The following is a 19,203-nucleotide window of genomic DNA, read 5'->3' on the forward strand; positions in this document are numbered from 1 at the left end:
ATCCAGAAATAGTGTGAACAGTTGCTGTTTGCGGATTGACTGGTGTCCTCTTCTGATTTCTGAGAGGAGCTGTAAATTCCTATAAGGTTAAGATAAGTTTCCTTTATGCACCTGCATTGACTATCTCCATTTCATCCTTGATGTAACTGACTCCATTTTAGTCAGTTCTATAAATAGTTACATTCCTTCTCTCTGCCCACAACTTGGACACACAAGATAGGATGATAGGTCTAACTTCCCTTTGGGAATTGGGGCAATCTTCAGACATTGGCTGTGCAGAGGCCACAGTTCTCCAGGGATCAATGAGCTATTACATATCATGTAACTAGTAAATAGAAGTGATACTTTTTGCCAATGGAAAGGCAAATATTTCCTATTTGGCAATAATTGTTGTAGGGGAGGAAAGATTATTTTCTCTCTATCCTTCTGAGTTCTTGACTGACACCCATGTAACAAAGGAGATAAACAAGAAGAAAACAAACAGAAGTCTATTAACATGTATACTCCTGTATAAAGGGAGATGCCCAGGGAGAAAAATGAGTAACTCTCAGAGGTGGCTTAGAATTCTGGCTTAAGTACCATCTTCAGCTAAAGTCAAAAGAAAGAAAGGTGTAGGGGAGACTGGTTATGGGAAGGTTACAGTAAAAACATGGTAAACAAGAGTAGGGTTTGTTATGCAGATTTAAGTAGTCCTTGCTTTTCATTCAAAGGGACAGAAATTGTCTCCAGGGATTAATCTTTGTCCTTCCCACTGTAGAAACTTTTATTAAGTGGTCCTGCTTTTAGGCAAAAAGGGGGAGGGGAGGGAGCTTTTCTTTTGTAGCTTCTTCTTAGTTGCCTTCAGCTCAAAATAGTCCACATGCCTCAGTGGTATAATTGGGGTGGCACATTCTGCTGCTCTTTGAATAATTGCCTTGCCTCTTTCAGCTTGCTGAATAGTTACTAGTATTATACTAATATCATTGGTGTAGGTTTTACAAAAATAATTTTTAAGTCATTCTTTCTGAAAATCAGGCTGTTACTCTGTTGGTATCTTACCATTTTTTAGTTTATAGTAGACTAGTTAATAAAAGTTGATATCCCTTTGGTCATAATCTTAGGCACTCTTCTGGCTTCATTTAGATACATTAAACAGTTTAAGGGGAAGAAATAGTTTATAAATGTGGTTAAAACCTTTGTGTACATTTGGTAAAAATATGAGATAAATTGTATTTAATCTTCTAAAGCAGGATTCTTAATTAGCAGATGGATCTATCCATGAATAATTATGAGGAGGGCCTTAAGCCCTAGGAAATTCAGTACATATTCTTGTCTTTGATTCATTTATACATTTTTCTGCAAAGTAGGTCTAAATTTTGTTAAATTCTCAAAACAGTTCGTGATTCAAAAAAAGAATGAGCCATAACCAACCTTAAACTAACTCCTTGCATCCCTCCAAGGTTAAACTAAAAAGAACTTCACTTTGGTTAAGAGGTTTATATGCATATATTTTATTAATTCAACAGTTTAACTGTTTCTGAGGAGCTCTCAGAATTAGGACCCCTCTTTATAAAAATGTACCATTTTTCTTTTAAGTTTCAGAGTTGATACTAATTCTTCACCCTAGTTGTTTGACTGTATAAATGCATTACTGAAAGACATTCATATTTCTTAGCCAAGATTGTTTCAACAGTGCTCTCAAGTCTGGATCTGATGGTATTCTAGTTGAGAACTTGGATTGACTATAACCCCTGACACAAGCTCCTAACTAAACCGGTTCTGACAGGCAAAGACTGCCCTACAGTAGAGTTTGAGTCATTCCAGATCAGGTCTAATTAGGAATCAGTATGTCCTTTTAATTCTTTTGTTCTTCTATTTGCCACATTTTGGCTGTGCAAGACAGACACAGCAGCAACATAGCAACTGGGTGCCACTGAAGTACATATGATAAGGAAATAAAGTGAAAATATGTTAAAGCTATTACACTTAAGCTGATGTCAGTAATTTTTTTCTATCATACACATACAGGGTAATTGTAGAAAATACAGATTTTAAAAAGCAGGAAATTATAAATCCTCTGTTATCCCACTACTAAGAGATAACTACAGTGAACATTTTAAAGGTACATACTTCCAAACATTTAATTTGATGTATTTTTAAAAAATAAAAGTGCCGTTCTTACTACACTGATAGACAATTACTGCATTGGGTTGGGGAGGGGACTTGATAATATATGTGAATGCTGAAACCACAATGTTGCCCATGTGAAACCTTCATAAGATTGTATATCAATGTTACCTTAATTAATTAATTAAATAAATAAATAAAAATGCAATGATACTGCTTTTTAAACTAATCAATTGTGAACATCTTTATTTCAATGACACCTTAAGACAATAGTTAAAGTACATGCATTTGTCATAATTGTTTTACTTAGTTCTCTATTAGACATTTAGATTGTTACTAATTTTCACTGTCATAATATTGTAACAAACAGCCTTATAAATAAATACCTGCAACTATCTTTATTTTCCTGGGAAGTGAATGTGTTACATCCAAGTACAGACATAATTTTAAAGCACTTGGTACTTTTTGCACAGTTGCCTTCCAGAAAGATGGTAGATGGTAACAGTTTATACTTTTACCTGTGATTTGTATGCTGAGTTTTTGTTTTTTGTTTTTAATGCAGTCATAAAAAGAAATATCTGCCTATGTTAGAGGCAGGTTGTTCTGAGAATCCTATAATGTGCAAATACAAGTGATTAACAAGTAATCTCAAGTCTGCAGCATAACTGTCTCTGAAAAGAAATGTCAAAGTGTTTGAACTAGCCACGATATTCTCCAGCTTTGTTTAGATATAATTGACATACACATACATTGTGAATAATTCCTACAATCAAATAAGTCAAATTAGCACATCCAACATCTTACATTGCCATTTTGTTTTGGTTTGGGGCTAGAATGCTTCAGATCTCTCTTAGCAAATTTCAGGTATACAGAGCAATATCATTAACTATAGTCACTATAATGTAATGCTGTGTATTAGATCCTCAGAATTTACTCATCTTGTAAGTGAAAGTTTGCACCCTTTTGCTGGCCCCTCTCCACTTCCCTTCCCCAGAGTCTCTGGCAACCACCATTCTACTTTTTGTTTCTATGAGTTGGATTTTTGTTTGTTTGTTTTAGGTTCCACATGTAAGTAATACCATGCAGTATTTGTTATTTTGTCTGTATGATTTCACTTAGCATTATACCCTCCAGCCTCATCCATGTTTTTGCAAATGACAGGGTTTCCTTCTTTTTACAGGCTGAATAATATTACACACACACACACACACACACAGGTTTTCTTCACCTATTCATCTGTTGATGGACACTTAGGTTGTTTCTGTATCTTCTTGGGTACTATGCATAATGTTGCAAACAAGGGAATGCAGGTATCTATTTGAGATAGTGATTTTCTTACCTTTGAATGTATACCCAGAAGTAGGATTTCTGGATCATATGACATTAACTAGCTATGGTTGAAAAAGGACAGGATTTTCTTTTAATTAATAGGAACCATTGTGAAGACTAAGAAGTCACAGGCATAAATAGAGTCTAGTCCAAACTTGTGATTCTCAGAATTCTGTATATCTTGAAATCACACAAGGAAGTCCTGTTAAACATTCAGATTTTGGGGTCCCACCCAGAGACAGATGTATGGAGACTACACTAAGAAACACCAAATTAGAATAAACACATTAATTAAACTATTTCATCTTGAAAGAGAAATGTAAAATGTAATCCCATACCTGGCAGCTAGCCTCTTTTTTTTTCAAATGCTGTTATTTTCTAGTGTTTTTGTTCTAACTATATTATAAATCCCACACATGAGGCGTTGTTATTGTTTCATGTAGTCGTTCAAAGCATTTACCACATAGTCAATGATGTCTTTGTTCATCATTCCCTTTTGCTTTTCTACTATTACTCAAGATCAGTTTTTATGCCTAAACTAAGTCCTTTAAGAACTTTCTTGAGTAGATTGCTATTGTTGGCAAATGTTCTTAATTTGCACTCATTCTTGAGAAAGAACGTTCTTCTGGGTTCAAATTCCACATTTACAGTTGTTTTCTCAACACATTGAAGATCTTATTCTAATGTCTCCTAATTTTGATTGCTTTTAGAAGTCTGCCATTAATATATTTGTCTTTCCTTTGTAGGTAATTTGTTTTTTCATGCTAGCTGCTTTCAGGATAATCTTTTTATATTTTAATGGCAGATTCACTTCAATGTATTCAGGTGGTGATTCTTTGAATTTATCCTCCTGTGGGTTCACTGACTAAATATGAGGATTTGTACTTTTCAACAATTCTAGAAAACTCTTCAAATAATGCCTCTGCGCTGTTATATCTATTTCTCCTTCTGGGAGTTTGATTAGAGATATGGTACATAGTCTTACTTTAGCCTACAAACTTTCTTTGATATTTTTCATTTGTTCATCTGGCTGTGCTGTCTTCTGTATAACTTTTTTGAATATGTTTTCTAGTTCAATAGCTGTCTGTGGATGTGAATAATCTGCTATTTACCTTCTCCATGGAGTTTTAAATATAAGTTATTATTTTTTTCATTTGTAGACATCGTGTCTTACTATGTTTTTTAAGGCAGCTAGCCTGTTTTACAGAAAAAAACTATCTGAGATTAAGAAAATATTTAGAATGCATTTATTTAGACCAGTGTTAAATAACAACCATAGTAATAACAATAATTCTTGTTATTAATGATTATCATTATTTTTTTCATTTTTAAAATTTTTATTTTGCTATCATTAGTGTACAATTACATGAACAACATTATAGTTACTAGACTCCCCCTATTATCAAGTCCCCACCACATACCTCATTACAGTCACTGTCCATCAGCATAGTAAGATGCTATAGAATCACTACTTGTCTTCTCTGTGTTATACTGCCTTCCCCATGTCCCACACCCCCTACATTATAAGTGCTAATTGTAATGACCCTTTTTCTTCCTTATCTCTCCCTTCCCAACCATCCTTCCCAATCCCTTTCCCTTTGGTAACTGTTAGTCCATTCTTGGGATCTGTGAGTCTGCTGCTGTTTTGTTCCTTCAGTTTTTCCTTTGTTCTTATACTCCACAGATGAGTGAAATCATTTGATACTTGTCTTTTTCTGCCTGGCTTATTTTACTAAGCATAATACCCTCTAGCCCATTCCATGTTGCAAATGGTAGGATTTGTTTTCTTCTCATGGGTGAATAATATTCCATTGTGTATATGTACTACCTCCTCTTTATCCATTCATCTACTGATGGACACTTAGGCTGTTTCCATTTCTTGGCTATTGTAAATAGTGCTGTGACAAACATAGGGGTACATATGTCTTTTGAAACTGGGCTCCTGCATTCTTAGGGTAAATTCCTAGGAATGGAATTCCTATGTCAAATAGTATTTCTATTTTCAGTTTTTTGAAGAACCTCCATACCGCTTTCCACAATAGTTGAACTATTTTACATTCCCACCAGCAGTGTAGGAGGGTTCCCCTTTCTCCACATCCTTGCCAATATTTGCTGTTTGCTTTTGGGTGTTGGCCATCCTAACTGGTGTGAGATATCTCGTTGTTGTTTTAATTTGCATTTCTCTGATGTTTAGGGATGTGGAGTATCTTTTCTTGTGCCTGTTGGCCATCTGAATTTCTTCTTTGAAAAAAGAGTCTGTTCAGCTCCTCTGCCCATTTTTTAATTGGATTATTTGCTTTTTTATTTGTTGAGGTGCATGAGCTCTTTATATAATTTGGATGTCAATCCCTTATCAGATCTGTCATTTATGAATATATTCTCCCATACTGTAGAATGTTCTTTTGTTCTACTGATGGTGTCCTTTGCTGTACAGAAGCTTTTTAGTTTGATGCAGTCCAATTTGTTCATTTTTGCTTTTGTTTCCCTTGCACGGGGAGATATGTTCATGAAGAAGTTGCTCATGTTTATGTCCAAGAGAGTTTTGCCTATGAGTTTTTCTAAGAGTTTTATGGTTTCATGACTTACATTTAGGTCTTTCATCCATTTTGAATTTACTTTTGTGTATGGGGTTAGACATTAATCCAGTTTCATTCTCTTAAATGTAGCTGTCCAGTTTTGCCAACACCAGCTGTTGAAAAGGCTGTCATTTCCCCACTGTATATCCATGGCTCCTTTATCATATATTAATTGACCATATATGCTTCAGTTAATGTCTAGGCTCTCTAGTCTTTCTCACTGGTCTATGGGTCTGTTCTTGTGCCAGTACCAAATTGTCTTTATTACTGTGGCTTTGTAGTAGAGCTTGAAGTCAGGAAGTGTAATTTCCCCTGCTTTATTCTTCCTTCTCAGGATTGCTTTGGCTATTCGGGGTCTTTTGTGGTTCCATATGAATTTTAGAACATTTTGCTCTAGTTCATTGAAGAACACTGTTGGTATTTTGATAGGGATTGCATTGAATCTAGATTGCTTTAGGCAGAATGGCCATTTTGACAATATTAATTCTTCCTATCCATGAGCACAGGATGTGTTTACATTTATTGGTTTCTTCTTTAATTTCTCTCATGAGCATCTTGTATTTTTCAGAATAGAAGTCTTTCACTTCCTTGGTTAGGTTTAGTCCTAGGTATTTTATTCTTTTTGATGCAATTGTGAATGGAATTGTTTTCCTGATTTCTCTTTCTGCTAGTTCATTGTTAGTGTATAAGAATGTAACCGATTTCTGTGTATTAATTTTGTAGCCTGCAACTTTGCTGAATTCAGATATTAGTTCTAGTAGTTTTGGAGTGGATTCTTCAGGGTTTTTTATGTACAACATCATGTCATCTGCAAACAGGGACAGTTTGACTTCTTCCTTGCCAATCTGCATGCTGTTTATTTCTTTGTATTGTCTGATTATCGTGGCAAGGACCTCTAGAACTATGTTGAATAGAAGTGGGGAGAGTGGGCATCCTTGTCTTGTTCCTGATCTTAAAGGAAAAGCTTTCTCGCTGTGAAGTATAATGTTGGCTGTGGGTTTGTCATATATGGCCTTTATTATGTTGAGGTACTTGCCCTCTATACCCACTTTGTTGAGAGATTTTATCATGAATGGATGTTGAATTTTGTCAAATGCTTTTTCAGCATCTATGGAGATGATCATGTGGTTTTTGTCCTTCTTTTTGTTGATGTGGTGGATGATGATGGATTTTCGAATGTTGTACCGTCCCTGCATTCCTGGGATGAATTACACTTGATCATGATGGATGATCTTTCTGATGTATTTTTTAATTTGGTTTGCTAATATTTTGTTGAATATTTTTGCATCTATGTTCATTTGGAATATTGGTCTGTAATTTTCTTTTTTTGTGGTGTGTTTGCCTGGTTTTGGTATTAGAGTGATGTTGGCTTCGTGGAATGAGTTTGGGAGTATTCCTTCCTCTTCTACTTTTTGGAAAACTTTACGGAGGATGGGTATTTGGTCTTCACTAATGTTTGATAACTTTCAGCAGTGAAGCCATCTGGTCCAGGAGTTTTGTTCTTACGTAGTTTTTTGATTACCACTTCAATTTCTTTGCTGGTAATTGGTCTATTCAGTTTTTCTGTTTCTTCCTGGGTCAACATTGGAAGGTTGTATTTTTCTAGAAAGTTGTGCATTTCTTCTAGGTTATCCAGTTTGTTACCATATAATTTCTCGTTGTGTTCTCTCATAATTCTTTGTATTTCTGTGGTGTCCATAGTATTTTTTCTGTTCTCATTTCTGATTCTGTTTATGTGTGTAGACTTTTTTTCTTGATAAGTCTGGCTATGGGTTTATCTATTTTGTTGATTTTCTCAAAGAACCAGCTCCTGCTTTAATTGATTCTACTGTTTTATTCTTCTCACTTTTATTTATTTCTGCTTTAATCTTCATTATGTCCCTCCTTCTACTGACTTTAGGCCTCATTTATTCTTCCTTTTCTAGTTTCACTTATTGTGAGTTTAGACTGTTCATTTGGGATTGTTCTTCTTTCTTGAGGTAGGCCTGTATTGCAATATGTTTCCCCCTTAGCACGGCCTTCGCTGCGTCCCACAGATTTTGTCATGTTGAATTATTGTTGTCATTTGTCTCCATATATTGCTTGATCTCAGTTTTTATTTGGTCATTAATCCATTGATTATTTAGGAGCATGTTATTAAGCCTCCATGTGTTTGTGGGTTTTTTCATTCTCTTTGTGTTATTTATGTCTTGTTTCATACCTTTGTGATCTGAGAATCTGGCTGATATAAATTCAATCTTGAATTTACTGAGGTTCTTTTTGTTGCCAGATATCTGATCTAGTCTTGAAAATGTTCCATGTGCACTTGAGAAGAATGTGTATCCTGTTGTTTTTAGGTGGAGTGTTCTGTAGGTGTCCATTAGGTCCATATGTTCTAATAGGTTATTCAGTGCCTCTGTCTCTTTACTTATTTTCTGTCTGGTTGATCTGTTCTTTGAAGTAAGTGGTGTGTTGCAGTCTCCTGAAATGAATGCATTGCATTCTATTTCCTCCTTTAATTCTGTTAGTATTCTTTTCACATATGCAGGTGATCCTGTTTTGGGTGCATAGATATTTAGAATAGTTATATCCTCTTGTTGTACTGACACTTTTATCATCATGTAATGTCCTTCTTTGTCTCTTGTGACTTTCTTTGTTTTGAAGTCTATTTTGTGTGATACAAATACTGTAACTCCTGCTTTTTTCTCCCTATTCATTGCATGAAATATCTTTTTCCATCCCTTTACTTTCAGTCTGTGTATGTCTTTGGGTTTGAAGTGAGTCTCTTATAAGCAGCATATAGACGGGTGTTGTTTTTTTATCCATTCACTGACTCTGTATCTTTTGATTGGTGCATTCAGACCGTTTACATTTAGAGTGATTACCAATAGGTATGTAATTATTGCCATTGAAGGCTTTATATTTGTCTTTACCAGAGTTTCAAGGGTAATTCCCTTACTATCTAACAGTCTAATTTAATGCACTTCGTATGCTATTACAAACACACCCTAAAGGTTCTTTTTTTTTTTTCCTTTTTCTTTTTCTTACGCCTCCATTCTTTGTATGTTGTGAATCATATTCTGTACTCTTTGTCTATCCCTTGGGTGACATCTGTTTAGCCTAATGGGTTTTCCTTTGTATGTGATCTTTTTTCTCTCTCTAGCTGCTTTTAAAAGTCTGTCTTTATCTTTGATCTTTGCCATTTTAATTATTATGTCTTGATGTTGTCTTCCTTGGGTCCCTTGTGTTGGGAGATCCAGGCACTTCCATGACTTGAGAGACTATCTACTTCCCCAGATTGGGGAATTTTTCAGCAATTACCTCCTCAATGACACTTTCTATCCCTTTTTTCTCTCTCTTCTTCTTGTACCCCTATAATGCAAATATTGTTCCATTTGTATTGGTCACGGAGTTCTCTCAATATTCTTTCATTCTTAGTGATTCTTTTTTCTCTCTGTGCCTTAGCTTCTTTGTATTCCTCTTCTCTAATTTCTATCCCATTTACCGTGTCATCGACCAAATCTAATCTGCTTTTAAATCCCTCCATTGTATGCTTCATTTCAGATATGGAATTTCTTAATGATTGAATCCTCATCTTAAATTCATTCCTGAGTTCTTGAATATTTTTTGTACCTCCATAAGCATGTTTATGATTTTTATTTTAAACTCTCTTTCAGGAAGATTGGTGAGTTCAGTTTCATTTGGCCCTTTTTCTAGGGTTTATGGGATTTTGGTCTGAACCATATTCTTCTGACGTTTCATATTTCTATGTGGTGCCCTCTAGTGCCCAGAAGCTCCAGTCTCTGGAGCTTCTCAGCCCCTAAAGTGAGGTTGGGGGTCATAGGGTAGCGGAGCTGGTGCCTGAGGGGAGGAAAGATCTGTTTCCTGATTCCCGCCTGCTGTGCCTGTCTCCAGTGTCAGAGCCAGTGGGCTGAGCACACAGGTGTGAGCCTCTGTGCTTTGCATCTCTAGATGTTGTAGGCGGGGCCTCCCTCTGGCTGACCTGACGCAGCGCAGTGACTGCTGGTTTGCGAGCCAGTGCCGGCAGGCTAGGAGGAAGGCTCGGCAGGTTGCTTGTCACTGTGTGGGGCCTCGGAGCTGAGCAGCCATCCAGGGGGATGGACCGCCTGAAGCTCCTGAAAGTTCCCAACCTGCTTGGCAGAGTGCGCTCAGACAAGCTTGTCCAGCTCTCCCCTCCCCCGCGCAGCCAGCTCTGTGCAAATCCCGCACCTTCAACAGCCCTCTCACTGCTAGGAACCCTCTCAGACCGCCTGCCTTTCCTCTGTCACAGAGCGGCCTGATGTGGATCCCGTCTTCCACAAACGGCCAGAATCTCAGTCTCACAAGCACTCCGCCTGTCCTAGCTCCCGAACTTCCAGAGTACCACACAATGTAGGTTTCTGCTTGCAAAGCAGACCTCCAGGGCTGGGTGTTTAGCAGTCCCAGACCTCCATCCTCTCCCCGCTCCATTTCTCCTCCTCCCACCGGTGAGCTGGGGTGGGGGAAGGGCTTGGGTCCCGCCGGATCCAGGCTTTGGTACATTACCCTGTTTTGTGAGGTCTGCTCTGTTTGTGAGGTCTGTATGCAGTCTTGTTCAGCCTTCTTTCCTATTGATGTTTTAGGGTTAGTTGTATTAATTAACTATATTTTCATACTATTTGTGGTTTGGGGAGGAATTCTCTGTCTCACCTCCCACCCCGCCATCTTGAATCTCTGTCTGATTATCATTCATTTTAAGTTAAGTGAAATACCATTTGCAGTGTAAATAATTAAAACTTATTTCATAATTTGTTTCCTTACATTTATTTCTTTTTGTAATAGTTAATTTATGTTGTTAATTATGATCTTCATTGACTGTATTTGTGCTTTGTTCTATCACTTTCATAAGTCTAAGCTGAGAGTGACCTGTTTGTGGCTATATAATATAATCCCAAGCATGTACATGTAGGAGTTGACTATTGAGCCTTTATACACGATTTCTGGCCATCTGACTATGAACTTCAATCAGTCCTTCTCCTATTTCCATGTAACTATAGCCTGTCAGAGTTTCTTACACTGTGTTTTCAATGTCTAGGAGGAGGTGGTGAAGTTGACTGAGAAATGTCTTAACAATGCCATTGAGAGCCCAGGACTAAATGCCAGGAGAGTTCCTCCTGACTTGAAAAGTAACATTTTGAAGGCTCAAGTAGAAGCAGTGCACAAGGTAAGCTTCTTGTTGAAGTACAAAGAGTGTGGGCTAGAGGCGAAAGACCCTGAAGAACAAATGAAATATATGAATAAACTACATGATTGTCAAACAAGAGTGACCAGCTAGTGATAAGAGAGTAGTCCCAAGAAACAGTCTCAAGATGGTAAAATGTCTTCCCAACTCTAAATGCAAGCTGATTAAGAGTCATAGTCACTGGATAAAAAGTAAGAGTAAAGATGCTCTAGGATATAAGAAATGTTTTTTAAGTCAAATTCCTATAACAGTGTTTCTAATCTTCACTTTTATAGCTAGAAAATCTAGTAATTTTAGGTTCCTATCAACGTGAAGTCTATATTAGGTCTTTCTTATCAATGGTGATTGATAATCCCTATCACCCATCTCCCCAGTTTGGCAAAATGGTGATTTTTTTTTTACCAACAAGAGTGATAGTGACAGAATGAAAGAGTTTTGACATCATGAAGGATGCAATGGGTAAGGAGCAGCCCTCATGAAGTTCGTGGCATCCATGCTCTCAAATCAGTTCCTTGGCTCTCCCAAACTTTCAGACTTATCCTCTATCCCAAAGCCAGGACAGGAGCCCGTCTCATCATTCATGTTGGCAACTAGGATTTCAGAATATCCTGTTGTTGGAAAGATGCACTTTACCCATCCTGACCCCAGGCACAAGCCTGGGAGAGAACTGAGAAGACTTGAGGAGTAATATTCATGCTTTTTATGTATAGGCATAAAACATAATATTTACATACCGAAAGAAGTCTAAAATATGGCAGTACAGGCTCTGGAATCAAGACAGCTTGAGTTTGAATCCTATTTATAATCTACTACCTACTTGTAGTAGTTTGTGTCTTGGCAAGTTATTTAACTTCTCTGAGCCTCGGTTTAATTATGTTTAAAAAAAAGGGTAATGGTCATACCTACCTTAAGATAAGTTAAAAGGATGAAATAAGATAATATATGTAAAGGACATGGAAGAGTGCCTGGCACATAAGCATTCATTAAACCCCTGATGTTGAAGGTACATCCTGAGGAGCAGTGGTGCTAATAGTTGTCATTACCTTACATTTCAGTTAGGTTTTTGATGAAAAGAGAAATACTTGAATATCCCTAAATTAAAGAGATTTTATTTTATAGTCATAACCTCCTCACAAAGAAAAATCCACAACCAGTTGCTTTCATTGTTGCAATTCACTGAAACATTTAAGGAAGAAATAACAACACTTCACACAAACTCTTCCAGAAGATAGAAGGGAAGGGAGCACTTTCTAATTCATTGTCTGTGACTAGTATTACTCCAGTACCCAAACCAGAAGATGTTACAAGAAAAGAGACTATAGACTAATACCCCTCTTGAACAGACTCAAAGTCCTTAACAAAATATAAGCAAATCATATGCAACAATACATAAAAAGGAGAGTACATCATGACCAGGTAGTTTATCTCAGGAAAGATGTTGGTTTATCATTCAAAAAACAGTATAGCTCACCATATTAAAATTTTTTTAGTTGTGTCAATTCATGTGGAAAAGGCATTTCACAGAATTTAGCCCAGGAATCCATGGTAAAAGCTCACAGAAAACTAGGAATAGGATGGAACTTCTTCAGCCTGATAAAGGGCATCTATAAAAAAAATCTACAGTGAACATCATAATTCAACAGACACTGAAATAGCTAAAATAAAAAGCTGACCATCCCTGTGTCTGCAGTGATGGAACTCCTGTAGTGCATGTTGCTGGTGTGAATATAAAATTTATAAGCACTTTAGAAAAGAGTTTGGCAATATATTAAACATACATTTACCATATGACCAAGAGTTCCACTCGTAGGTATTGACCCAAGAGAAATGAAGATATAGTTCATACAGATATTAGTACACAAATGTTATTAGCCACTTTATGTATAGACACTAAAAACTAGAAACAACCCAAATGCCCACCAACAGGTAAACAGATACTGTGTGCTGTATCCATACAGTGAAATGCTACTCAGCACATGCAAAGGAATAAATCAGTGATACATGCAGAACCATGGGTGGGTCTCAAGAAATAGCATGCTGCTCTGAAGAGGTAAACACAAAAGATAGCTATTAAGATTCCATTTACATGAAAGTATAGAAAGTGAAGATCATTGTTTGCCATGTGTAAAGGTTTTTAATGGGAGTGCATTGGAAGCCTCAAGTGAATGTTTGGGAAGCAATAAAAATGCTAAATATGTTCAATGTATTATTGAGTATGTACCTGTATATATTTTTCAAAGTTCACTGAACCATACATTAAAAATATGTGCATTTTACTGTATGTAAATGATACCTCAATAAAGTTGAGGGAAAAACTGACCTATTCAGAAAATTTTTTAGAATTCTCTTCTAAAATATTCCTTATGTTGAGGGAAAAATAAAAAACCAAATGACTTCACATCTGTTTCTTTTTACCATGTAAATTTTTTAAAATCTGGAATTGAATTTGTTTTCTGTGTGATTCTGTATATATTGTCTAACACACCGTGGTGTCTTAATAATGTCTAATAATGCATGTAAATTGGTATACTAATATACGGAAGTGAAAAAATAGATTATTAATTTGGATATTGGACAAGATTTGGGTGCAGTACTGATATTTCCATAGGTAAGATAATGATTACCTCTTTTTGTAACTGAAGCAAACTGATGTTTCTGTTTTTACTGGAAAGAAATGTAAATCTCTTGTTGCTTTAGTATCCTCAACAAAGACTTTAATGGTTTTTTAAAAAAATTTATTTTCTTAGGTTGCAAGAGAAGATAGCATATTAAGTCATAAAAATGCCAGCATTCAGGATGCTGCACCAAACAGGTATAGTTCTGGGTAGATTGAATTAGATGGAGGTTCTTTTCCTCTTAACTTTTTTTTTTTTTTTTTTTAATCTTTTTTCCTCCTCCCCAACCAATCACCGCATGATTTTAGGATCTCTTTGAAAAATGGCTTGGATTCACTTTCCTGTCATTGCAGAACTGTTTAGTGCCTAGTGTAGATTATTTGGAGACACTCCTAATCAGTCTCTCTACATTTTTGTTCTTCTTCAACTGATTCAAACCGCAGGGCAGAAGCAACCTTTAAAGATATTTTTAATCTGACAGGATGCCTGGTGAGGATGTCTTATTTCTCCTGGGCCTGGTCATTAATTTCAGTAACATACTGTCATCACGGTGATCTTGTTATTACCAACTTTCTTAACTATGGGCTCTCACATTATTTGAACAAATTTTTTTACTGGTCTTTCCAGGTACTTTCTTCTTCTTTTTCCTTTAATGAGAATTATTATGTTTATTTGTCTTACCAGGCTTTTATCCCCTGCTTTATGCCAATTGATTCTGTTCATCACTGTGCATCTAATGTTCTGTGCTAACTCCATGCTGTAAGTGTTGAATGAATGAATGCTGTTTCCCATTATTCAAACTTTTTCAGTGAAGAGTTTTCTGATTAATTCCATTCAGTTCCAGGTTCTCTAATCAACATAGCACTTCAGCATATGGCATGTTTTGTATAGAATACTTTACAGTTAGTACTCAGTATGTAGTAATTGGTGATTACAGAGTAAAACTGGAATTACAATTTAACCTTTTAGTTAATACCCATAAATCAACTGACCTACAACATTTTTAATACTGTTATTATTGGAGCCTTTTAGAATAACAACTTCATAATATTTTTTTTGCCATGAGGATTGAGATACGACTGCCCAATTTCACTAACTTTTGAAGCTGGAAAGACCTTAGAATGTACTCCAACTTACTTCCAGATTTATTTTTCTAAATTAATGTTGATGTTTTGAATAATTTATTTCCCCTCCCCAGGATTTGAAATCCATCCTTTAAAATATGCTGTTCTTATTTAAGCTTAGTTCTGTTTTTGGTTATTTTCCTTTTCAGCTAAACTATTTTTTCCCCATGTGATACCACTCTTTTTAAAAATTATTATATCCCGTTTTTAAAAATAAAATGTCTCATGCATGGAGAAAACAATGGAGATTATGTAATACATGTCTGTGTACCAAATATTAAGCTTTACCACATCTTCACAATATGCTATAGTACAGTTAGGGTTCTTTTCTTTTTTCTTATTGAGTTGTAATTCCTATATCATAAAATTTACTCTTCAAAAGTACAAATTCCATGCTTTTTAGTACATTGACAAAGTTACCATTACCTAATACCGTAAAATGTCATGACCCCTGAAAGAGATGCCATAGCCATTTGCACCCTCAGCACGGTCCTTCTTTACCCCCTCAGCATCTGGCAGGCACTCTTCTACCCTCTACCTCTAGAGCTGTTTCTTCTTTCTGAAGCACAGAATTATTTTTCTCTCTGGTAACCTAGGTTTTACTGCTCATTTTGGGGGTTCTGCATTTTCACATCTGTATGTCTAAGAATCAGTTTATTTTTTTATTCTTGTTATTCATGTGGTCTTTCAAATGAAGACCTATGTCTTTTTTCAGTTCTGGAAAATTGGAAGCCATTACCTTTTCGAATATCTGGTATCCATTAGTTGAAATATCTTGCTCACTTCTCTTTTGCTCATAATTTTTCCTTATTTTTTGTCTTTTTGTCTCTGTTTGCCCCAGAACTATGGGCGCAGCAGTCCTAGCTTCCACTTCACTATATCTGACTTTTCCAATCTAGGATTTGCTTCATGTTTTATCTCAGTCCTTGTAGAATTGGGCAGGAACTGCTCCTATTGCTTGCACATTTTTGATGCTTTTGGAGAAGACTAGGATTTCTTGCTGGATGTGTTATCTTGGTGGATGAATTTTTTTCTCTTTACTCTGGTGTTGAAGCCATCTGTGACTGCTCCTATTGTTTTTCTTATCTGGGGTTAGACATACTTGTCATTAACTCCAGGCCTACAGATCACAGATTGTCTGGCATCCTCTCACCTAGCTAGTTGTGTTGTGCAATTTGGAGAATTCTTGATGTCATTTCTACCTTCTGCTACAGAGCTCTTTGGCCATTGTGGCTTATATGGTGGCTTCTCCGTATGGTTTCATGACTGTTCTGCTCTCAGATACTCTATGATTTCTGTTCCACTGAACTTTCCCATTCATGTATTTGATAACAACTTTTAAAAACAAATCTGATCTCTCTTTTGTTTATCTGTCTTTCTTTTCAAGATAAATCTTTTCTATCCTGTCAGTGAGATTTAGGAGGGAAGTATAGTAATCAACCATTTTAATCCATCTGTGAAAGGGGCCCTCTGGATGAGAAGACTGTTACGTGGTGCATGTAGAGGGGTTTCACAAAGGCATGTGAGTGAACTCTGCCGTCACACTCCTCACAAACTAATTTCTTCTTCCCCTTCAATAATTTGTTCTTTCCTGCCCTTTCTTTGAAAATTGGGCATGTGCTTATGTACTTCATCTGTGACATGCATTTCTCTCTCTTCCCAGTGCTGTATTAAATGAGAATGATATGCCCCTCTCAGATCCTCTTGCTTTGATGTGTACCACACCTGCAGAAAATGGTTCTGTTCTGAAGGTAACAATACTTTTACTTTTTAAAGTTTCTCCGAAGACCATGCGGAGTTGAGTCCTGTAGTATCACCATGGATGTCTGGTGATTTCTAATTGACACAAGAACTCAGGCTATGAGAAAAGCTTTGACCTCAGTTCTCTAGGAAGGACCCTATAGTCGGATCCTTCACAAGAGTGTTTCAGGGGTTCTGCTCCAGTTTTGTGTTACTTGTTGATATTTTTGTTGGCTATGCTTCCCTAGTGTCTCATGTAGTACATGGCACATAGTAGGCACTAAGTAAATATTGACTGATTGAAACAAACTTGCTGAAATAACAGCAACCTATTGTTGTCTTGCAATATAATCAGTTCATTGCAATCTGGTCTTTCCTGTATGTGTTTGCCCCACCCTTACTAGTTTAGAAGTCATAGTAACCCAGTCCATTGCCCAGTGAATGTTTTAATTTGAAGGTTAAATGAAAAATTATCCTTCAAATGAACATTTACCATGTAGCTCTTTTATTACATAAGCACATTTATTGTGGAAATTTACCAAATAGTTCATAAAAAGAAAAATACTATAAATCACCTGTGTTTCCACTACCCAAATACTGTGTAGTTTATATTTTACTGTGTATTTTTCAGACTTTTGGGTTAAAAAAAAAAACCCAACCTAAAAGGAACTTCAATCAGGAGTGTCCTTTCTACTAATTAAAATCTAAAAAGATATATTGACTTCTTTGATCACTGAAAATTGTTAAGTATCTGAGATTTTTTTCAACAGAGAAGGACATTTAGTTCAAAGATTTATTGCTTATATAATATGTACCAGACAGAATGCTAGGCTTTGAAAACTCAAAAATGAATGAAATATGGCCTCTTCTTTCAAACTGCTCATAATCCACTGGGAGGAAGCATTTTAATACATTGTGGTAGCGGTATATACATGCTGTTTTGGGGCATGTATCCAGGCTGTAGGGTGGGAGGGGAAGGATAGGAGGAAGATGGGAAGATGGTGATGGGAGAAGAGAGAGAACAGTTTTTTTATGTATGTGACTAAAATAAAGTTGAATGTTGAAGCAGGAACAGGAGATTCACTGTAGTCTGATGGCAGATGGATGAAAAAGAATAATAGAAATGAAAGACCTCTTTGTTATCTTTTTGTGTGCTACACCCTAGATACTTATTTCTCATATTTCCAGATTAGAATTTATCTTTTATTCTTTTTAAATTCTTTCTACCCCCACAGACTTTCTCTGCTCTCTGTAGTCCAGAACTGTATTTTGTATGAGGTGTTTCAAATACTAATTAAATTAAAAGTGTTCATTAACATTATTGAGGGTAAGGTCATAATGTGCTCTTTTATAAACAGTGAAGCACCCACACATCTGGATAAAGACACCTTTGGAATTCAGACATCTCCTTTACTCTCTCCTGTGCTGAATCTTCCCTGTCCTCTAGTGGACAAGCTATGAGCCAGAACAATCTTAACCTTACCCACTTCTTTGATTTTGTCTCACCAAAAAGAAGAGGTTTATGACATCAACAAAAAAAGGACAAAAACCACATAATCATCTCCATAGATGCTGAAAAAGCATTTGACAAAATTCAACATCCATTCATGATAAAAACTCTCAACAAAATGGGCATAGAGGGCAAGTACCTCTACATAATAAAGGCCATATATGACAAACCCACAGCCAACATCATACTTAACAGCAAGAAGCTGAAAGCTTTTCCTTTAAGATCAGGAACAAGACAAGGATGCCCACTTTCCCCACTTCTTTTCAACATAGTACTGGACGTCCTAGCCACAGCAGTCAGACAACACACAAAAATAAAAGGCATCCAGGTTGGTAATGAAGAAGTTAAACTGTCCCTGTTTGCATATGACATAATATTGTACATAAAAAACCCTAAAGAACCCACTCCAAAACTACTAGGTCTAATATCTGAATTCAGCAAAGTTGTATGATACAAAGTTAATACACAGAAATCTGTAACATTCCTATACACTAACAATGAACTAGCAGAAAGAGAAATCAGGAAGATAATTCCATTCACAATTGCATCAAAAAGAGTAAAATACCTAGGAATAAACCTAACCAAGGAAGTGAAAGACCTATACTCTGAAAACTACAAGACACTCATGAGAGAAATTAAGGAAGATATCAATAAAAGGAAACACATCCCATGTTCATGGATAGGAAGAATTAATATTGTCAACATAGCCATCCTGCCTAAAGCAATCTGTAGATTCAATGCAATTCCTATCAAAATACCAACAGCATTCTTCAATGAACTAGAGAAAATCATCCTAAAATTCATATGGAACCACAAAAGACCTCGAATAGCCAAAGTACTCCTGAGAAGGAAGAATAAAGCAAGGGGAATTACGCTCCTGGACTTCAAGCTCTACTACAAAGCCACAGTAATCAAGACAATTTGGTACTGGCACAAGAACAGACCCATAGACCAACCGAACAGACTAAAGAGCCCTGATATAAACCCAACCATATATGGTCAA

General features: G+C 36.3%; 1 protein-coding gene across 4 annotated transcripts in view; it reads left to right on the plus strand.

Annotated features, from left to right (window-relative positions):
- EPB41L5 (erythrocyte membrane protein band 4.1 like 5) overlaps nucleotides 1-19,203 on the plus strand; it is a 177,267-nt gene that overhangs the window by 129,071 nt on the left and 28,993 nt on the right. For 3 of the 4 annotated variants that reach the window (XM_036886554.2, XM_036886553.2, XM_057505709.1), the window contains exons 19-21: nucleotides 11,065-11,193; nucleotides 13,959-14,023; nucleotides 16,614-16,701. In XM_036886554.2, the coding sequence (XP_036742449.2) occupies nucleotides 11,065-11,193; nucleotides 13,959-14,023; nucleotides 16,614-16,701 (282 nt within the window). The remainder of the gene's footprint in view (nucleotides 1-11,064; nucleotides 11,194-13,958; nucleotides 14,024-16,613; nucleotides 16,702-19,203) is intronic. The other variant, XM_036886555.2, reaches the window with a different exon arrangement.

The sequence above is a fragment of the Manis pentadactyla genome, chromosome 8, assembly GCF_030020395.1.
Source record: "Manis pentadactyla isolate mManPen7 chromosome 8, mManPen7.hap1, whole genome shotgun sequence".
NCBI classification, from domain to species: Eukaryota; Metazoa; Chordata; class Mammalia; order Pholidota; family Manidae; genus Manis; species Manis pentadactyla.